This window comes from Nycticebus coucang, chromosome 7 (genome assembly GCF_027406575.1).
Source record: "Nycticebus coucang isolate mNycCou1 chromosome 7, mNycCou1.pri, whole genome shotgun sequence".
Lineage (NCBI taxonomy): Eukaryota > Metazoa > Chordata > Mammalia > Primates > Lorisidae > Nycticebus > Nycticebus coucang.
The window spans coordinates 64245670-64266940 of record NC_069786.1 but is presented as its reverse complement, the minus strand read 5'-3'; the positions used below and the strand labels follow the sequence as shown (position 1 = coordinate 64266940).

At 41.0% G+C, this 21271-nt stretch overlaps 1 protein-coding gene across 3 annotated transcripts in view; it reads left to right on the top strand.

Annotated features, from left to right (window-relative positions):
- STK39 (serine/threonine kinase 39) overlaps nucleotides 1–21271 on the top strand; it is a 298177-nt gene that overhangs the window by 164561 nt on the left and 112345 nt on the right. The window contains exons 11-14 of one of the 3 annotated variants that reach the window (XM_053597698.1): nucleotides 7339–7461; nucleotides 7570–7599; nucleotides 15737–15799; nucleotides 17683–17750. In XM_053597698.1, the coding sequence (XP_053453673.1) occupies nucleotides 7339–7461; nucleotides 7570–7599; nucleotides 15737–15799; nucleotides 17683–17750 (284 nt within the window). The remainder of the gene's footprint in view (nucleotides 1–7338; nucleotides 7462–7569; nucleotides 7600–15736; nucleotides 15800–17682; nucleotides 17751–21271) is intronic. The other 2 variants (XM_053597699.1, XM_053597700.1) reach the window with 2 other exon arrangements.

Here is a 21271-nt window from a genome sequence, read left to right as displayed (position 1 = left end):
TTTGTAAATGAAAACTAAAATATGAGCATTCAGAGACTGCCAGGCAGCAGAAAACTCTGACCAAGGAGCAAAGTGTGGTAGAGTCTGTTCTCTGCTATGGCAAGAGTCATCAAATACGACCTAATTTTCAAAGAATCACTAAGTCTCCAAAAACGAAAGTTAAAGTCACTCAATCATCTTATCACAATCCTTATCCTGATTATCTGTTTCTATGTAACAAATCACCCTAAATTTAGGGGCTTAAGACAGCAACAGCCCTTTCATTCTCCTAGTTCCTGTGGGTCGGGGATTTGGGCAAACCGCGGCAAGTTGGTTTCTGGTCTCATGCACCTGCAGAGGATCAGACCTGTGCTTTGTGGGGGCGACTCTGGGCTGTGGAGGGCAGGGAGGCCCTGGGGCAGTTGGGATGCTTATGTGATGCTTGAAGACTTCAACTGCAGGGATTACAGTAAGCAGGGTAGAAGTCACCTCATCTTTTTAGACCTTGCCTGGGAAGCCATGTTGCCTCACTTCTGCCTTATTTTTCTGTTGGTTGTAGGTAAGGCACAGAGCCACCTAGATTCAAGGAGAAGGCACTGGACTACATCCCTTCATAGTGGAGTGGCAAGATTTTTGAAGAACATGTGGGACAGTAGATATTGTTATGGGCATCTTTGACGAAAAGAATCTGGCCTCTGTCTGCCCTCTGGCCATATCATGTTGCCCCCATGTGCAAAATACACGCTGGAGCTTCCGTGACTCTCCAAAAAGTTTCATCCTGTTACAGCATCAAGCTTAGACTCAGATTCAAGGACCTCTGATCTGAGGTCTGGGTATAGATCACACTCCACAGGACCAGTGTCATGAGTGAGGCTCCTTGAGTTATCAATCATAAGACCTGTGAACTACAGAGACAGATACCTGCTGGACACCCACCCAAGATAGGAGGGCATGCATCTTAAAGGCCTGCCCCAAAGGGGGAAACGTGACACATGTAGGTCCATGGCAGTTCCGGGATCCAGCCAGGTACATGTTGCCAGCTCCTACTCAGGGCTCTGTCCTCTTCTACTGCTTTCTGTGGCTCCTGGTCCCACTGTCAGGTTCCCTGTCTGCCATCCTTCCTTTTCCGTAAGAGCGAGCCAATGTTTGTAGCTGAACAGCCATCTCGGGCTGCTTCCTGCTCACAAAAGTTTGGGAACCGAAGGGCGGTCTTCCTTGTGTACTCTCTGTTTCTTTTAGTTTAACCTGGCAATATTTTGTGGTACAAATATCTAAAACGTTGTGGGTTTTCTGTGAATCTTTCTGGGTTCACTTCATTAGACAAGATCTATGAGCCCAAGGTGCTTTGTCTACTACCGGCTACCTGAGAGACACAAGGGGCTTTGTTTATGCACCTGGGAGACTCCTGCGGGACAGACATGCCTGTGATTCTTAGCATCTCCGTTATTTAACGCAGAGGTTCTGCAGGCATGCTCGTAAGATCCTCAGATGGCATTAGGCATACTTGAAAGGCTCCTCCTTAGGTCTTCCTGAAGCCTTAACAAAGGGCTGGGCAGTCTCACCCTGGATTTGATTTTTGCTCTGAAATCATTTCTTCTTTTGAGAACTGTTTGATTCGAGAGATTGGGCCTGAAAAATGGTTTTATATTTAATAGTTTGTCCTTTAGCTCGTCTCTCTGTACTCACGTTTTATCACCGGCGGTGAGCACAAGCCAGGTGTCACTTTAAGTGTTCTGCCTGGAAATCCCTTCAGCTCTGTCACTGAGCTCATTAGGTACATTTCTGTTTCCCACTTTACTGTAGATGTCAGTGTTGCCAAACTCTGTCACTGCATAACAGAGTCCTCCTTTTCTCTCGCTTCTGGTAATACTTTCCTTGGCTTTCCTTGAGGCCCTCACTGACAACCTTCTTAAAACAACAACAGTCATTTCATTACTTTGTGCAATTTTTGTGTGTCAGGAATTTGGAAAGGGCTTGTCCCAACTTGGGGTCCCTGGTGCTTGCTGCCAGCCTCCATGGAAGCCAGTCTGCCTGCCCAAGGCTCCTGCAGGTGGTGTTGCGTTAAGTCGCTGCTTTTTGGGGTGTTTGCTGAGTACTGATATCTTTCTGGCCTTTGTCACCCCTCAACTGCGCTGCTTGCAGAAATGCAGAAATCCAGATTATTCTCCCTTCCGCCATGCCCACCTGCAAGCTTTCCCTGTTTCCATGTTGCCTGAATTCTAAACCCTCTGACTGGTTTTACAACAGAAGGTGTGAACTCACAGGCCAGATTTGTAAAATTTGTCCCACAGGCACGTTATTTTTTTAGGCTGCGCAGAGGAATTTTTAAAGACTTGACATACTCTTGATGGTTCTGCTGTGTCTATAAGATAGTGTTATGGCCACAGAGAAGCGCTTGGCATCACTCTATTAGGAAGTCATTACATCTTGAAGGGAGAGAGAGTGGCTGGTGGCCTGGTGGGAGAGACATCGTTTTGTACGGTATGAGTGAGGCTGGGATGGGAGGTGAGAGCAACAATCAGGCTACCTCTAGGAAAATGTTGACAGAGAAAAGGAAGAGTGATGGAGGGATTCTCAGGGGAGAAGTAAAATCAACCCCTCGCCCCCTTTTTGGTGGACATACAGAAGAGACCTGAATATGTTCTTTGCCCAGGCCTGAGTATCTTGAAGGAATGAATTAGTGAATAGCCAGAGGGGGAGCACGGCCGGAGGCCTTGGTCTGGAAAGGAGAAGGAATCCATTTTCCTTGCATAGGAAAGGGAAAGAGGCTAGAAAGCCTGGGAGTGTGAAGTTGATGAGGATGAGAGGGCTGTGGGTGTCATTTGCATGGACTTGTAGCAGATGGAGTGATTGTAAGTGGTTGGGGCCAGGTGAGATTAGGGCACTGCTGGGAGCAGCAGCAGCAGAGGCTGGGACAGACAGCTGTGGGCATGGTTCTAGCATGGTCACCTCCTAGTGGTAGGAGCTTGGGCCAGTCATTGGTCTTACTTTCCCTACATAAAACTGAAAAATGGGGCAGTAAAATGAATCTCCGCTCACAGGGCTACTGTGAAGATTGAATGAGTTAATGAAGGCCTGGAGCGTAGGACCTAGCATTAGGTGAGTCCCAGCGGGAGGAGGAGTAAGCTGATGAGGACCGGAGGTGTGGTGCAGCCTGGTGCCTCTGCAGCCGGACCGAGAAGAGTCTGACTGTGCATTTCTAACGAACTCCCAGACAGTGCTGCTGCTGCTAGCCTGTGACTATGCTTGAGTGGCAGGTCGTAGCAGCACCAGTGCCCCAGTTAGGAGTGTCCAGAGGCCACCTGTAATGGCCTCAGGCTGTGTGGCTATGCAGCTTGGGGTCTTGTTGCCAGCGGCCCAGCTTTGGAGAATGGGTGTGGACTGGTTAGGAGGACGCATCTGGCTATCTACGGGGCTAGCTATGCACATAGTGGCATGGAGAGTATCAGCTGTGGGTACCAGGCCTGGTATGATGGGACGGGAATCTCCTGCCCTCGACCACCAGCAAGGCCAGGCAGTAAGTGTAGGACAGAGGTGCTGGGAGAGGCGCAGTCGGAAGGGGGCTGTGTGAGAGCGTAAGCTATGGAGGCAGTAGATTATTTACTGCTAAAACCTTCCTGAATCTAATTTTGTTAATTTTTGATATTTAGATGGCTTTTGGTTTGCTTGGCGATGCCTCAAATAAGTTATAAATAGCAATTAGTTAGAAATATGTTTTATACTTCTCCTCACTAGAGTGCCTGATCACAGAAGTGTTACTGTTGTATGCAGTGCGTCCTCCACAGGCAGGCATGAGGTCGGTGGGCTCCCTGGGTCGCGTGGGTGTCGGCTGTCGTCAGGGGAGGCTGAGTGCAGGGTTCCCAAGGAGGGGCAGAAGCATTCTGAGGAGCTTGCAGAATCCCACATCCAGGGAGAAGGTGGTGTGGGCCGAGGAAGAAGAGTGATTTTGGCCGCTGGGCATGCCAGATGGGGACAGTCTGTGGCCAGCATTTCTTTGGGTCACATTTCTCTTCTGTTTAGAGAGACACACGCTGTATTTCTGACATGTTTAGCGCCCTGTTGCAGGAAGGGCCGCCTTTGGCTGTCTGATGCTCTTCTTCATGTCCTTCATCCCGGTTCTCGTGTCAGGGACCAGGGACATGTACAGACGTGGTGACACCTAGTGTCTGTAGATGACTCCTGTTTAGAGGGATGCCACTAGAGCCATTAGTCAGGCTCCTCCAGTGACTGTCCCCATGTCCTTCCGTCCCTTCTCTCTGGCAGCTGTGTCCAGGCCCTGCCTCTGACATCTTGCCCGGTGGCCGCCAGACCTGGCCAGTAAGCCACACTTCTCCTCTGTCTACCTGGCCGAGCCTTTCTTCTCTTCTTGTGGGAATCAGAGCTTTGGCTTCATTTCTTTAATGGATTTTCATAAAGATTACTTTCTTTTTCAGGTGTGCTATGATGCAATTACATTACATTTTGTTCCCAGTCTTGGGATTAAATGTTACTGCATGCAAGGCTTTTTCTAACTTCACTATAACCAGCTATGACCTGAAGAATTTGGGGGATTGTGAATTTCTCTAGATGTTACTTAAACTGAGCCTATTTCTCTGAGAAGCAATAGATGTTACTTTTTTAATCCCCTGACAGATAAAGTAGAGAATAAATTCATTCTGTCACATCTTGATTTTACTATATGAGCAAATCATTTAACAGAACAAGAAGAATGTAATAGTTAATACAGTTAGAAATCCAAGGGTAAATAATCTTTATTCCTGTCATAGTAGGTGGGTAGGGGATGATAGAAGCTTCTGCACATCTTTTTTAATTTTTTTTGAAGTTTTTACTTTGCAAAGTTTCTTTAGTTCCTCAATTGAAAAGATCATTTGCTAAATTATGTGAAACTTAGTTGACTCTAAAAGGTAAAAGTCATTTCTCATCATCCCTACAAATCCCTGCAAGGATGTAATTTTTAAAAATTGATTTCTGGTCTCTTCGATAGAAGTCAGTGTCACATAAATATACCCTGAAACCTGGGTTCCAATTTTATTCCTAGAAGTAAGCTGAAGGGGCATTCTCCAAGACAAACTTGTATTCTCATTCTTTATGATTATTGTACTACTATTTTTCCCCATGTAGATGTTTGAGTATTCTTTGTGTTAATTTGGTGAACACTTATGCTTATCTAACCAACATTATTGCTTTAAGGTCCATCACACCATTTCTTTCAATGTCTGGGGCTATAATCCTAGGCAGTTTGTTTTATCTTTTTCCTCTCTTCCAGCAAATAAAACTAGGAAGGAGACAGGCAGGTTCTAAATAAAATAAAAATGGCAGAGAATGGCCATTTTATTTGTGGTTGGATCCTGCTTGTGGAACTGAAGCTTGACATCTTGTAAACACAGGGCTGGAGGGGGAAAGGGGCATAAATTAAATTTAGGGTATGAAACCGGATTCTCTCTGGAAAGAGATTTCCTTAGTGTGATCTCTTGGGTGGGTAGTTGAAGAATGCTAATTCATCAGCTATTTTTGGTTTCTACAGTTTTGTAGAGTAGAGTTCCTTTCTATGTAGTCATTAAGCTATGTCCTTTTATGTTGCTGCCACTCTAATTAGTGTTGCTAGGAAAATAATTAATTTTATTGTGTATGTCAACAGAAAATTTTCTCTTTCCTTAGCCCTTTCTGTGTAGCTTTAAAATGAGCAATCTGTTCTGAAAATCCTGAAGTGCATTTCAGCATTTTTTCTGTAGTACTTAGGCAGCATCTATAAGCACCATTAAAATCACAATCATTCCAATAGGGTTTTACAACAACTCAGAATGCAAGTAGGAAAAATATCTTATGCCGAGCACAGAGGGTTTTTACTAAGTACTAAGTGTTTCAAAGATGAATTGGTTAAAAAATATTTTTTGGAGTGGAGAAAAGATGAATTGGTTAAAAATATTTTTTTGGAATGGCTTTTAAAAAAATTGAGCACAACTATTTGCAGTTATGAATAAGAATTGTTTACTTGCTTTTAAACTTTCTGTGTTAGTGTTCAAATCTAGGCCAAGCAACCAGGAAGACTTTTATAGTTCTACACAGTGGTGCCCTCAAATCAAATCTATCCCCCAGTAAGCATGAGCTTGCTAAGATCATGTCTTACGAGATCGTGTCTAAATACCTAACTTTAAGTTCTGTGGTCTTTCCCTTGGGTTTAATGATGCTCCTATGATATAACTAAATAGTGTCTATTATAGAAGATAGTCTTTCTTTACGTCATAGTCTTTCAGAGTGTTCACAGGACATTTTTAGACTACTTTCTGACAGTTATGCAGCGTAAGGAGACGTGCATTGGAATGGGTGTCTGAAGGCTTTGCTCCTGGCCTTGACTTTGCTCTCACAACTGTGTGATCGATCGTGGGTCACTTTCTGGGCCTTCATCTCCTCATCTGTAAGATGAACGGTTGGACTTGATTGTCTGGAAGCTCCCTTTCCACTCAGTTTCTCTGAATCCCTGGACCCCTGGCTGTGATGTTCTCATCATGTTCATCTGCCATAGTGCTTTGTTTAATTGCATCTCTGTACATTTTTTTTTTTTTTAAGGCAAATTATTTTGGTCAGAGGCTCGTTCTCAGTCATCCTGTCCTTTTAAAATTTTGCTGTTCTAACCACAAAGACATTTGGAAAGCATGCTCTATGGACTACATCTCTACCCTAGCTCAAAACAATTTGAAATAATTGAGGAAGACTGATTACAATCTAAACACTCTAATGGCTGCTGATGATCAAGCGTGTTCCTAGCAATCTCACACGTCTCATAAATGCTACAAAGTGTTTAAAGAATAGTCTGATTTTGTTTTGCTTAAGTGGGTTGAGCAGAATCCTGGGAAAACAAGCATGATGTCAGGTTCTGAAAAAGAACAAGGAGGCATCAGAGGACATTTGCTTTGTTGACTGGGGTTTTAGATCGCTGGTACCCCTAGTCTGCTGTGCTTCACTGGGCTTCCTGACCTCCCTGCCTTTGCTCAGTCAGCACGCACTTGTCCAGGCCGTCTGAAGCCTGCCCCATGGTCTTTTATGTGCAGGAAGGTCTTGACTGAAGTAAAAGTGAAGAATGAGCTTGATCCTTTATGGTGTGTGTGGGGGTTGCTTTTCCAAAACATTTTGTTCTGCATATACACATTTCAAGAACACAGTACTTTTGGGCAGAGAGTGAGTGTGAGAGTCGGGAGGCTGCATAGTCTGTAGGGGTGTTAACCTCTAATTACCCCTGGATTCAGAGCCACTCAGGTTCCTTGTAGGGGAGCGTGTATGCTCTGTACCCCGAGTAGCAGCACCAGTGAACACTGTTCACATGCCACTAGGGAAGAATCACGTGAGCTTGTTTTACTTCAGGTAAGAAGAGTTCCTGGGTCAAGCGGTCACCTTCATAAAACCGAAGACGGTGACTGGGAGTGGAGTGACGACGAGATGGACGAAAAAAGTGAAGAAGGGAAAGCCGCTTTTTCTCAAGAAAAGGTAAATGACGTTTCTGATAATTAGCTCATCAGTGTAAATTCTACTTTTGTGAGGTTTGTGTGTGTGTGTGTGTGTATACTAATGGATTGATTCATGATTGTTTCACAGTCACGAAGAGTAAAAGAAGAAAATCCAGAGGTGAGTCGTGCTCGTTTATTATTGATTTGCCACTTTATTCCCTCCCCTGGGTATTAGAGTCTGATCTATCTGGGGGAGACACTTCAGAATCTCATGGAGTAGAAAAGGAAAAAGGAAAGGCGCATAAATTCTCTAGTTCCCGGTTCTGAGTTACTTTTGGCTGCACAAACTGGGGCAAATCCCTTTACTTTCTGAGTTTCAGGTTCCTCCTCTGTCTGATGGAGGATGATCACAGTACTTACGGAGTTGTCATGAGGATTGATAAAATCATGTACATAAAACAGTCCTTAGCGCAGACTAGGTAGGTGATTTTAACGCTCAGTACTCCTGTCACTTAGAAACACCGTAAGCATACAGGCAGAATTTCCATTGGGTTTTTAGTCTATAATAAAACAGATATTAAAATGGTCAGAAACTCTAAGGTGGTCCTGATGGTCTGGGGTTTTAAATGTTCTGAGTAACTCAGGAGACCAAGAGCACTCCTCTGATAGCTTTCCTTTGAGAACTGGCCATTTTTTGATTAAGAGATCATTTTCGATTTACTTCCTTCATCTGATTAATTATCCTAATGCCTAATGACTAATGATGACGGGAGTTCACAAGACTCGCTAATTCTCCTAGAGGAAATTTGAGCATATTTAAGTAGCCCCAAATATTTTACAGACGTAGTAATTAGTATGTACCTTGATAAATTCTCATTAAGAAAACAGAAAACTTTGGGCTACAAATGATATCTGTCCCAACTTTTTTTAATTGGCAGCCATTTCCTTTAGATGGAGTGAATCTTACCGTTGTGTTGTAAGTGGCAGCAGCCAGCAGGGCCTGGTGAGGGGCAGGGCAGCAGAGCTGAGCCACTCTTCCTCCTGCCCTTCCGGCCTCCCGCCTCTCCTCACCTCTCATACAGCCTGGCTAGGCCTTTCCCAGGGAGTTTTCAGTCTGCTTGCCTCCCCACCTAGCTCTCCTTCACAGTCTGCTTTCTCCTGTGTTTATCATATGAATTAATCTCTCCATCTCATACATAAAACATGAGCTTTGATCAAGGACGTCATTCCCCTGTGTTAGAAGCAATGTGATGAGGCCCACAGAGGGCTGCATCTGGCCACACAGATGTCATGCTGGGCTTTTAGGATGATCGTAACCAGCTTTTGTGAACTCTGCTCTCTCCTTGCCCACTTTCCCATTTTATCTAGGGTCCAGAGTCCAGGTTGTTCCTCTATTTCTAAGAGCTATGCCTAACTAAAAATGTGAGTTCTGCTTAGAGATAGAACAAAATAACAAGGTTCAAATCGCACCATCAACACATGATCACTTGTTCCTGGTTCATTCCAAGGCATTGTCATTGGGTAGTGTTCATGGGATCCTGCCTTGCTGGTGCAGACAGCTGGCTGTGGGTCTTTCTGTCTGAGGATTTGTTAAGATACTGTCTTACTATGGGCTTGTTGAAATTGCTCTGGTAACTGATTTGTTATTTGGATGATAGCAGTATCTTTTTGGCAATAGTCTTTTCTTCCTAGGCAGGAAAGGGAATCATGTGTAGCATGCTGTGAATTGACTCTCAAGACTCTTGACTTTCTCAAGTGGGATTTGAAAGTTGCAGCAACTTTGCAGCAACTAGACCCAGTTGATTTCCCAGTGGCATGTGTCTGTTTCCGTATTGGTTTATAATTAAGGAAGCAAATAAATAGGTGTCTTATTTCTGTGAAAAGATACATGTTTGTGAGAAAACATTCCACCAAATTTTAGAGGGAACCAGCCCCCCCACCCCCTCCCGCCATTGCACAGCTTCTCTGGACAGTTTTTGATACTCTTTTCTTCAGACAGCATTGACGTTCCTGAGCCGTGTTAAGAGATGCTACAACAATGGTTCTTTGACCTTTTAATTAAAGTGCTCCTCTGATTGGTCAGCTACCCCAAACTGCTTTCTGTGAACCAAGTATTTATCTATTATAAAGGAAATAAAAAAGTGTCAAATACATAAATATTCAGCAAATATATATTATGTGCCTACTGTGTACATGGTTGCAGCAGGTTTTGGAGATAGAAAAAGCAAAAATCCCAGTCTTTGTGGAGCTTGCGTTTTAATAGGAGTATGTAAACAATATGTAATAGCCTCAATAAGTAAATAAATCATGTGATTTTAGCAATGGAATATTAGGAGAAATAGGGAAAAAAGTAGAATGGGGTAGGGGTGCAGGGAATATGATAGGAAGTTTTAATTTTAGAATAAAGACTTGAAAACATACAGGAGAATTAAATAGAATAAAAACCAAAAGATCATTTTTATCCTGCTTCCCCCCAAGCTCTGTGAACAGAGATTACCAGTTGGCAATGTTTTCTTCCAAGCCTCTTTCTGTGTGTTTCCATATAAATACTATGTGTACATAAAGAAATCTAGCATATCATTTAAAAAGCATGAATGGAATTATGATAGCTATAAATATTTTTGCAACTTGCCTTCTAGTTTTGAAAATCTTTCCACGGTAGATGTTGTAGATTTGCCTCTTTATTTTTAACTCCTATATGTGTTGTATCAGGTGGATGGAAATGGTTTATTTAATAACCATTTCCTTCTTGTTGAGCATTTAGCTTGCTATTACAAACATCATTCCATTAACTTTTTTTGGAAGGGACATAGTCCAGTAAAGTATAGACACTTAGAATTGTGATTGCTTTGTTGAAGCACCTGTGCTTTTGAATTTTGGTACTTGCCATCAGTAACTATACCGATTTATACAGACTCTGACAGTGTACCATATACCTTTAAACATCTTTGAGGGTGAAAATGCTTATCCATGCCAAACGATACATTTAAATGCCAGAGTATTTACATTTTAATAAACTTTTCAATAATGCTTGTCATTCAAATTGCAGTTGCTTTTTTGAGTATAAGCCACTAGAAGACTGGGATAATATTTTACTCTTGTTTTGTGTTCCCTTCTCATTCAATGGGTGTTTTATACATGTTTCTTGGCAACGTGAATACTTCTGAAATGCAAACACCAAACAAGTGTGTGAATGGGCATATAGTATTTATGGAAGCTCACAGGTTGGGTTAAGGAGCAGAAGCCATTATATTTATAAGTGAAGTGAAGTTCAGAAAAAGTAGCCTTAGTACTACCACATTTAGACTGAGTAAGGTGTTGCAATAAATGGAGAGGTGTTTAAGGAATCATCAATTCGTGAGGGGCTATCTGGCCTCCTAGGAAATTATGAAGTAAAATGCCCAAGTATTACAGTATTAGTTGGGGAAGACCGAGAAGACCAGGGTGGGGTGTCTGTCACTGGGATACTGGGAAGATGGACTTTACTTTGGACCGTATTTGACTGAGAAGACCAGGATGGGGTGTTTGTCAGAGGGATACTGGGAAGATGTACTTTACCTTAGACCGTATTTGAAGATCCTCTTAAGTTCAAGAGAATTTCCAGTGTAAAATTTTGAGGTTTCAGAGTTATGCCACTTAATGTTGAGATTCATAGGCCAGCTTGAGATTCACAGCCATCAACACTGAAAAATTGATGTTCCTAAGCTGATGTTTTAGAAATAGCCTTGCGAAGTATTAGTCACCCACTAGTAATTAATATTTTATAATAAGTAGATAATTCATCCTGATTTCATTTATTATCCTTTTCAGGTGGTTGGTAGAAGCCAGTAGGGACTAACGGTTAATACTAATAATAACACTAATTAATAAGTTAATAAATTGAACAAATACTTAATCTGTGCTGATTTCTGCATGGAACTATGGCAGGCACTGTGGGAATTTTATAAAAGCAGAGAGTTCGATAGCTGGACCATTTTCGTCTCTTTGGGGAGATATAGGAAAAGGGTGGTATTAGCAAGGACCAGCTTCTTTAAGTAGTATTTCTTAGACTATATAGCTTCTTACCTTATATAAAACTTCCCAACTGTTATTCAAGTAGTGTTTTTTTTGACTGTTGGTTTTGGAAACTCTTTTTGTCAGACTCTGAAATATAAGTACATGTTCTATGACTTTGTCAATTTTGCATTATATCCTAATTTTCGATATAAAAAGAAAATTGACTTTATATTAAATGTACAGTTTTCTTTGGTTTCATTTAATTGAGGAGGACATGTGTTAAGCCTTCTATTAAAGCGACTTTTTTTTTTTTTTTAACAACAGCATTTCATTGAGGTGGCATGAAAATGAACAATTCTCAGCCCTGGCTCCATGTCCCAAGAACTACAGTCTTTAAAATTGTGGATGCCTAATAAATTCTGATTTAGGGAGGAGTGTCCATACAGCTCTGATTTTTAAAAAGCTGACTTTTTAATCATGACTCTGATTCATGGCTAGAATTGAGGACTGATTAGGAAAACTGCACAAATTGCTCTGAATCCAGAAATCCAGACAGGAATCAGGAAATTGTGGACTGTGGGTTCAAAATTTCTGAAGATTTTTTAAAAATATCTATCAGAACCTCCCTCCCCCATTAAAAAAAAAAAAAACAGGAATAAAAAAAGAAAATATTTCAGAAGTCTCTTAGGAAAGTTGTTCTTGTTTAATTGAATATAATGGAGCAGATGGGAAAGTTTTTTGTCAAAAGCCCAGTGGGGCTTACAAGAGGTGCATCACAGAGTTTTGTTGTCAAGATTCTAGACTAAGTTAATTAGGAAAATGTTTCTGTTTTCCAGCTCTGAGGTTTTGTCCTAAGGAGAAAATACATCTGATATAGATTTGAACTGAATTAATTTCATTAGAGATTAGAAACAATTGTGAAATTAAATGTTTTGCTTTTCTCACTCCCTACTATGGCCTGATGATTCCTTTTTTGCGACACAGTCTCATTATGTTGCCCTCAGTAGAGTGCTGTGTTGTCACAGCTCATAGCAACCTCCAACTCTTGGGCGTAAGTGATTCTCTTGCCTCAGCCTCCCAAGTACCTAGGACTACAGGCACCCGCCACAAAGCCTGGCTTTTTTTTTTGTTATTGTAGTTGTCATTGTTGCTTAGCTGGCCCAGGCTGGGTTCAAACCTGCCAGCCTCTGTGCATGTGGCTGCGCCATAAGCACTGTGCTATGGGCGCTGAGCCTGGCCTGATGATTCTTAAGATTGCTGTTAACTTTAAATGTATTTCTATGAAAGCATGTTTTCTAGATGCCCGTCACCTGTTATAGATGTTTGTTTTGTATCCGCATGTAGATGGGGAGAAAGATTTGATTTCTCCCTCTAAATTTATTACAGTGAGCTTTAGTCATCACAGACTAAAGATTTACAATTTGATACTTTTATGATACCACTTTCTAAAAGGTGTTATTTATTGCAGATAACTGGCCTTCTGAGTAGCTGTGATGAAAGTTTGATGTGTGATCAGAAATCTGTATTTCTGAGAATGAACTTTTACTTTTTATTTTAGAATAATTTTTAGATTTACAGAAGTGTTGCAAAGACAGTACAGAGTTCCCACACACTCCTTACCTGGTTTCCCCCACTGCTGATTTTTACGTAACCCTGGCACATTTGTTACAGTGCGGAAGCCAGCTCTACTACATTGCTATTAACTAAACCCCAGAATTTATTTGATGTCACTTGTTTGTCCGCTGATGGCCTTTTTCTTTGCCAGGATCCAATCCAGGATAACACACTGCATTTAGCTATGGTATTTTTACAAATAGAAAATGAGATGGTTAGGCAGAGCCCTGTGAAAATGGAAAAGCAGACATCCTTTCTTCTCTTCATTTCTAGATCTTTGCTTTTCTTTCACCCTGTCCCGACGACCTCCATCGGGGTCTATTTCTGTGGCAATGGTCAACATTAAGCTATTATTTTCCTCTTACCTTCTTATCTGAACACTTGTTCTCTCAAATGCCTGTCTTACAGCAAATTGTTTAAGAAGGTGAAAAATCAGTTAAATTGAGAGCCACTTGATGTGTTAGTTTTTGTCTAAGTTATTACATTTAAAAGAGCATACCAAAGGCCATGCCCTAAACCCTCAGAATGGATCCATAATGGTGATATTTGGAGGACTACGGTGGATTATCAGGAAGATGTTTTGCACTAGGGCCTCCCTCTCCAGCACTCTTGTGCGTCTCTATGTTTTCTCAAGAATCACCTTACTGCTGTGCACCAGTGGGAGCGGAGCTGGTCCCTTTCTTGGGTTCAGGTTACACAAACAGAGTGAGGTTGCAGGGTGTGTGGGGTCCACCCCCAGTCCCGTTGACCAGCTCTGCAGATGGGGTGTTCCCAGAGGAAGGGGACGTTTGTCACCTGTAAGTAAATGCCTGTACAGATTTTCAGATGGCAGTGGTTCTCTAACTAAAGGTAGAGAATGCCGTAAAGTGCTGGGTGTGGCCTTTGGTTGTATTTCAAATTTAAGATTGTGGAATCACCCTGAAAGATTCTTTATAAGAGATCATTTGGTGTAGGCCAGGTTCTCTGGTTGGTTAATGAATACAAGTTGTTTGTTCTTCTGATGTGGTTATTTTCCCCTATTTCATGAAATGAAAATTTTATTAGGAAAATTTTCCAACATAAAACAACATTAAAACGTTTAATAATGAACACAACATGCCTAGGTCCTGCTGTTGCTGTACTTTCTCGGTCACGTATGTATCCATCTATTAATCCGTCAGCTCTCGTTCACTTTCTGATGCATTTTAACATATATACAGACACCAGTATACTTCTTCCTGTTTACTTTGTTATTAACATAGTTATTTTTGAGAAAGCACAGAAAATAAGAATTTCATGCTCTTAAAACTTCAGAAAACTCTTGACACAAAGAATTTCTAATGATTTCTTATTATTTTAGAATTGATAGTAAGTTTAGAGACAGGAGGTCCTTTTTTTCATTTTCATTGCTGTTTCTCTTTGAGTTTTGATCTTTTTTTTTTTTTTTCAAGTTTTGCTCCAGGGCAGAGTTCACAAATGTAAGGCTTGAGGCAAAGATAATTTAAGTGTCACCTTAGAGCTGACTTTCCAACTTTGGGAGAAAAATGCAAACTATTGCTTGAATTTCTGTTGGGGAAAATGTCTTTTAAAAAATCTGTCATTACATATTTTTGAAATACAGTGAGTAGTTGCTCAAAGTAATGATTTGCTAACCCTAATCTTTCTTTAAGGTTCTGTTAACTGTAGATGCAATTGTACCACAAGACAATATTGTCGTAGGACATCTCTCTGTTATCAAGTTTAAGATATCAAATAGTCCATGTCTTTTCACTTTAGCTCAGTGCTTCTCTAAAAGCATAAAGGCCGCCTGGAGACTTTGTTAAAGATACAGATTCTCTTCTATCTCCATGAAGTTCTGAATCATAGGCTGGGGGTGGAGCCCATGGGGCTTTTATACTTGTCCTAAATGATTTTAATGTAGATGGTTCACCACCCACCTGAAAATACTGCTTTAAGATCTTTTGAAAATTACTGATGTGGGTGCAGAGAGAAGGGAACACTTACACACTGTTGGTGGGATTGCAAATTAATACAACTGTTTTGGAAAGAAGTATGGAGAATCCTCAACGAACTAAAAGTAGACCTCCCAGTTGATCCTGCAATCCCATTACTGGGTATCTACCCAGAAGAAAAAAAAATATTTTATTACGAGGACATTTGCACTCAAATGTATATAGTAGCTCGGTTTCCAATTGCAAAGCTATAGAATCAACCCAAGTGCCCATCAACCCTTGAATGGATTAATAAACTATGGTATCTGTATACCAATGAATACCATTCAGCCATAAGAAAGATGGAGACTTTACGTCTTTTGTATTTACCTGGATGGAGCTGAAGAACATTCTCCTTCGTAAAGAGGAGGGTATCTCAAGGGTGGAAAAAAAACCATCCCATGTACTCAATACTAATTTGAAACTAGCAGATGAACAACTATAGTCCCCCACAAGAGAAAACACAATTAAATTTGGGAAGGGTGGAGTGGGAGAGCAGTGGGTTCCCAGCTATCGGGTATAATGTAGGAGTATGGGGCTCTACTGCTGTGTGAAAGACTCACCTACAGTGGGGACTATACCTTACAAACACAGACAATACCCCAATCGTATTTACCCTTATGTTAATACAAAAAAGAAAATTACTGTCTCTAGCTGTTGGAACACAGTGTGACTACCCTGGCCATCTCTCCTTTTAGCTTTCTTGAGTTCTGTAACGGTGGTTCTCCTTGACAGATCGCCGTGAACGCCAGCGGTATCCCTGAGCAAATACAGTCCCTCTCCGTGCATGACTCTCAGGTATGTTTCTCTGCCGGTCTTTCCATCTGAGCTTTTCTAAAGACAGAGCTAAGGAAAACCAACATTTTAGAAAGAACAACTTTAGAGTAGTGCTACCAAATCAGGTCTTTACAAGCTCTCTTTTTAAATAGGTTACTGTTGACCAGGCTTTCCAGGACCTCTGCCCTTTGAATGATAGATTCAACAGTGAGAATTGATCACTCAACTGCTTCTAAAATTGCTGGTGCTATGGAAAAGAAGAAAGGAGAGAAAATGACTCTACTCTTTTGTTACATTCCAGCCACAAAACATTATGGTTAATTGATACTTTGCCTTTTCGCTCCTCGTTGGATTTCTGTAACCTGTTTTATTTTATAATTCTTTTGTCATTGAACTTTATGGGCCAATTCGTCTCTACAACTTGCCTTATAAAAATGATAGTCCAGGGTGGCGCCTGTGACTCAAAGGAGTAGGGCGCCAGCCCCATATACCTGAGGTGGTGGGTTCAAACCCGACCCCGGCCAAAAACTGCAAAAAACAGACATACAGAAAAAAACAATAGTCCAGTGACTATGAAAGGCATTTATAATGCATATTTATAAAAGTTATATGAAGGAAGATGTGTGTTGTGAGTCACGCTGGGCGGTGATAAAGGGTGTGAACCATCCAGGGGAAAGACTGTGGACCCTGAAGCAGAGTAGGGGCTCGTGTTCTGGTTTTGCTTTATAATTGATGTGCAGGCCATTTTATTCTCTAAGTAGTTGTGCTATAGAACATCACCAGCCTTAGGTTCATAATGTTTTTCAAAATCTGCACATTGCAATTAAATTCATTTCCGTTTCACCTGCTGTGTGTTTTTGTGAAACAGCTGTGTGTTAGAGAGATGGTTAGAGTGACGGGATTTTGTGGTTGTGCGAAGCCTGTGGATAGACCAGTGGGTAGGTTTGATAGTTAAGGAAGCAAAGAGATTTCTTTCATAGTTAAGGAAGCAAAGACTTGCAGAGATTAAGTGGCTTGCCCCTCTCACACCCCGATTAGAGGCCAGGCCAGGAGTCAGTGTAGGTTTCTATCTTGAGGCAACTCAGTAACAGACCATGAGGTAAGAATACAAGGATTGGTTGAATGGTAAAGACAAGTTAAGGATAATAATGGTGAGAAGGCAAAGACAGTAAAGGAAACAAGGAAAGAGATTAGGATAACTAGTACTGCGTAATACTTTATAGTTACTGTATATGTAACTGTATATGTATTGGCATATTTTTCCAGCAACCTTTTGAGGCAGGTGCTATCCACGTTTTGTAAATGGGGAAATAGACGCAGACAATGACCTGCTTGTGGTTCAGTCTGGTCAGTGGTGGAGCCAGATCTTGACCTGAAGTGCCTTGTATTTCTTGCTCTAACAAGAAGCTCTGTTTGTGTCCAGAGATTCATAGGATTAGGGGAGGACTGTGTGGGAGAGGTACTTGTCATTAATGATCTATATTTAAGGAAATAGTTCTAGGTGAGAAAGGCAGGAAAGATAACCTCGGCATAATCTTCTGGATTCCACCTTCCCCTGCATTATAAGAGTTAAGGTGCCCAACCTTTGGGTTTTGCCAAGGCCACCAGGTGGCAGGTGTCCGACCCTCTTTGGACTTACCACCAGCCGTTGCCAGTTATTTATAGTGCTCATCCCACAACGGAGGCTTCTATGTGGAACAGTCACATCCACAATTGTGTGGGGATTAGGCCTCATTCCAACCTTCACACAGAGATGTCAGGAGGTCAAATCAGGCCTGTATGTGTAAAGATCTGGTTCTGAGATTTCTGGGAAGAAAGGCCTGTATGAAGCAAGGGACATTGCAACTTTATTTGTTTCTTTCCTGAGAAAGTTTTTATCACCATTGGCTATTTTGTTTTTAAAGGGCCAACCCAACGCTAGTGAAGATTACAGAGAAGCTTCTTGTGCCGTGAACCTCGTTTTAAGATTAAGGTAAATAATACTGTTTCTTCTGCATTGTTTATCCTATGGTATCATAGTCTGATCACCTTTGTTAACTTTTCATAATATTAGCATAAGATAAAATTATTAACTTACTTGATTTCCCTAACAACCAGTGTCTGCTGTATTCCCAGGACTAATTGTATTCTTCTAATTGCTTTCTAAAGAAGAATAAGAAAGAAAAGCTCTGTAAGAATGTGTCTGCAGGCCCAGTGTACCTTTCATTAAATTTTTTTTCCTTGACTTTTCTTTTCTTTCTTTTTTTTTTTCCTTTTTTACAATTTAAGATCACAGTAAGAGATTTTTAATGAGTTTCTTTTCGCACTTTAGCAGTCAGTCTCTGACAGAAGCAAACCACACTTGTACTACAAGCTGCCTGTTTAGAACATTTTTTCAGTGGCAGGTTTGATCAGCCACTGTGAAGAAATGGCAGATAATATTTTGAAAGAAATCTCAGTCTTCTAGGAAACGGATACAAATATGGTGCCTGACAATGTCATCTTTGTCTGTAGTCTTGTGAATGAAAGCTGTTTCTTTTCTGAGGATTTTTAAATGTAAAGGTCCATCTTTGTAATACGATTTGTTACGAATTTGGTGTCTCAAGACAAAAGAAAATCATTTAAACTTAACTTTAAACTTAACTTTAATTCATGAGTTGAATCAAAGCCCCCTTACACTTTTGAAGGTGTTTTAAAGGAAGTTACATGTATGTTCTTCTGATAGTTAAATAAAGCATGTGGTTACTAGACATGGTCAGAGCTGTAGCTATAAAAAGCAGGTTCATCCTCAAGGTTAGTTTCCAGCCCTCTGAGTTGTATTATCCTTGCCATAATTGTGTCTTGTGATGGTCATTTACAGTTTGCATTTTCACATCCTTACCGGGGAACCTCACAGTAACCGTTGGTGTGATTTAATTCAAAGTTGATTTCCCAGTCAAGAAGTGAAATTATTACAAGACTATTTTTCTTATACTTGAAAGAAGCCTCGATTATTATTAATAATTAGCAAATTTGGTAATCGCCAAAGAATGAAATAGTCCATTCCCTCTTTGTTTGATTTGGAACCCGGTACCTTTTTCATTTGCTTTTTACTTGTTCAGTTATTTACTTGTCAACCAGTATTTACAGGGAACTCACTCCAGTGCCAGGCTCAGGGTTGGTTTGTCACTGAGGTGAGGTGGTGAGCGAGCCCTCAGAAGTTACCATCCAGCTCACTGAGTATGTGGTGTTGGCAGTGACCTTCAGAATCCGATGATCTTATGTGTGCAGGAATTTTTTATTTTATATGCACAGGAATCTTTCCTTCAGTTTTCCTTCTGGATGTTTAGCTAGCCTCTGTGCATACCAAAACTCATTCTTTCTCCATGATTGCCCTCTAGATACTGAAAAGCTGTCGTTCTTAGATGTTTCTTCCTTCTGAAGATTCAGCTGACCTAGTTCTGGGGCTCCTGTGGACTGTAATTCTACCCCTTAGAGACAATACCAGGTTCTCAGCAGAATATGCCAAAATACCTATTCCCGAGCCTTACTTCTGGATATTGTTTTGCTCTAGATGAGTGGTTCTCAACCTTCCTAATGCCATGACCCTTTAATACAGTTCCTCATGTTGTGGTGACCCCCAGCCATGAAATTATTTTTGTTGCTACTGTTAAGAATCATAATGTAAATATCTGATATGCAGGAGACCCCCAAAGGGGTCGTGACCCACAGGTGGAGAACCGCTGATCTAGATCCTAGTGCAATATAAAACAGATGCATCCCTTATTTTTGTGAGACCTATTTGTATATTTGCAAGGCTAGTTCTTATATTTTCCTAGACAGAATAATGAAAGTATCTTTAGCCTTGATTTTCATAACACGGTATCTATATTGCCTTCACAATCCTGGTCCCTTGCTATTAGTAGCATTCAGTCCACGTCTGCTTTTGTTGCCCTTATCACAGGTCTGGGCTGTTGTTTTCATAAGTCCGTGGCTCAGATCACTGGTCCTATAAGATGCTCCATGAAGAAAGGGTCCCGTATTCAAATAAGTTAAGAAGCAATGCATACTATCCATGTCTCTGGATACCAAGCGGGCAGCCTTGTGACTTACATACTGTCACAGACGGTGTAATGCAATTTCTGGTTTGAGTAAAGCATTGAACAAATACATTGCCATTAGTATATTTTTCATACAATAGTCAACGTATTTGACGTAAAACATGTGTCTCTTAGAACCAGGTTCAGTGGTTTAGAAAAACGATGAACTTAGTGCTTAAATTGTTAATTCCTTTGTGTTAGATGCTTTGATGCCATAGCCCCGTAGATGGCATTTACAGTTTTGCCGTAAATGAAGGAGGCCCTGACAATTGTCATACATAGATGTGCTGGTGTGATATGTTCCATCAACTTGTTCCTATGGATTTCCCTTTTTGTAAATTCACGAATTTATGACATGAACTTGGAGAGTGCCTGATGATACTGCACAGCAGTAGACCCCAGATCAGTACAGTGGCTCCTGCTTGTGGGGAAAATGGTCTCTAGGGGGATAGTTATTCCTTCAGCATGACACATGTTATGTAATTCAGCTTAATTATTTTAGTTTCTCTATTAAAAGGTGCACTTCACTACTTGTAAAGAATAGACTTTGTAATTAATGATTTCACAAAGAAAACCACATCTGTTAGAAGCAGCACTGTTAGCATGCCTGTGTCTAACTCTATCATATCATTATTCAGAAGGAATGAGAATTCTTACAGTGTTCTCTAGCCTATAAAATAGGGTTAATTGCATCATTCTTACCAGTCAAGTGGCTGGGAGGCTTGATTAATTTTTCCCAGAAAGGTTAAATGGTGTAGGCACAGCGTTGAGTTGGGCAATGTTTTTTTTGTGCATGTTATTCCTCCCCACCCCAAACAAACTACTTACTTACTGCTTTCTTTGTGCAAGGCTTTGTTGAAAATCCAAAGAGGAATAAGGCAGGGTTTCTGTGCTCCAAAGAGCTTTACCGGGTAGGTGGAGAGATCAGATCCTGCACAGGTGGCCGTAATGCAAGGTAGAAAGTGATAAATGCAATAAGAAGAGAGATAAAAGGAAGAGCTATGGGTAGTTGGAGGAAGGTGAGAGCTCTTTTGTCTGGATGTTGTCTTTGGTTTGCTTGTTCCCATGGAAACCAGTGTTTATTTCTTTTTCAACAACCAAATTTTGAAAAGAGGAATGGATAGAATGAATCCGGGACAGGGTCAGGCCATGGTCTCAGGTACAGGGCTTACCAGCCTTCCATAGTTTCTAGCAAAACTGTGTTTGTTCTTCACGGTAGTATGGTGTATGTTATTACATAGACACCAGATTTTTAGAAAAACAGGTCTTTAATCTGAAAAAACATTCAGCAGTTTTTCTTAATTTTTAGATGTTCTCTTTTGGTTGTTTTCTTTTCTTTGGGAATTGGAGTCATTGTTGCACATCTGGGGTTTATCATTAGTGGTGTCCTTTGAAAAGATGAAGTCCCTACTGTGTGACAGGAGCTATGGTAAGC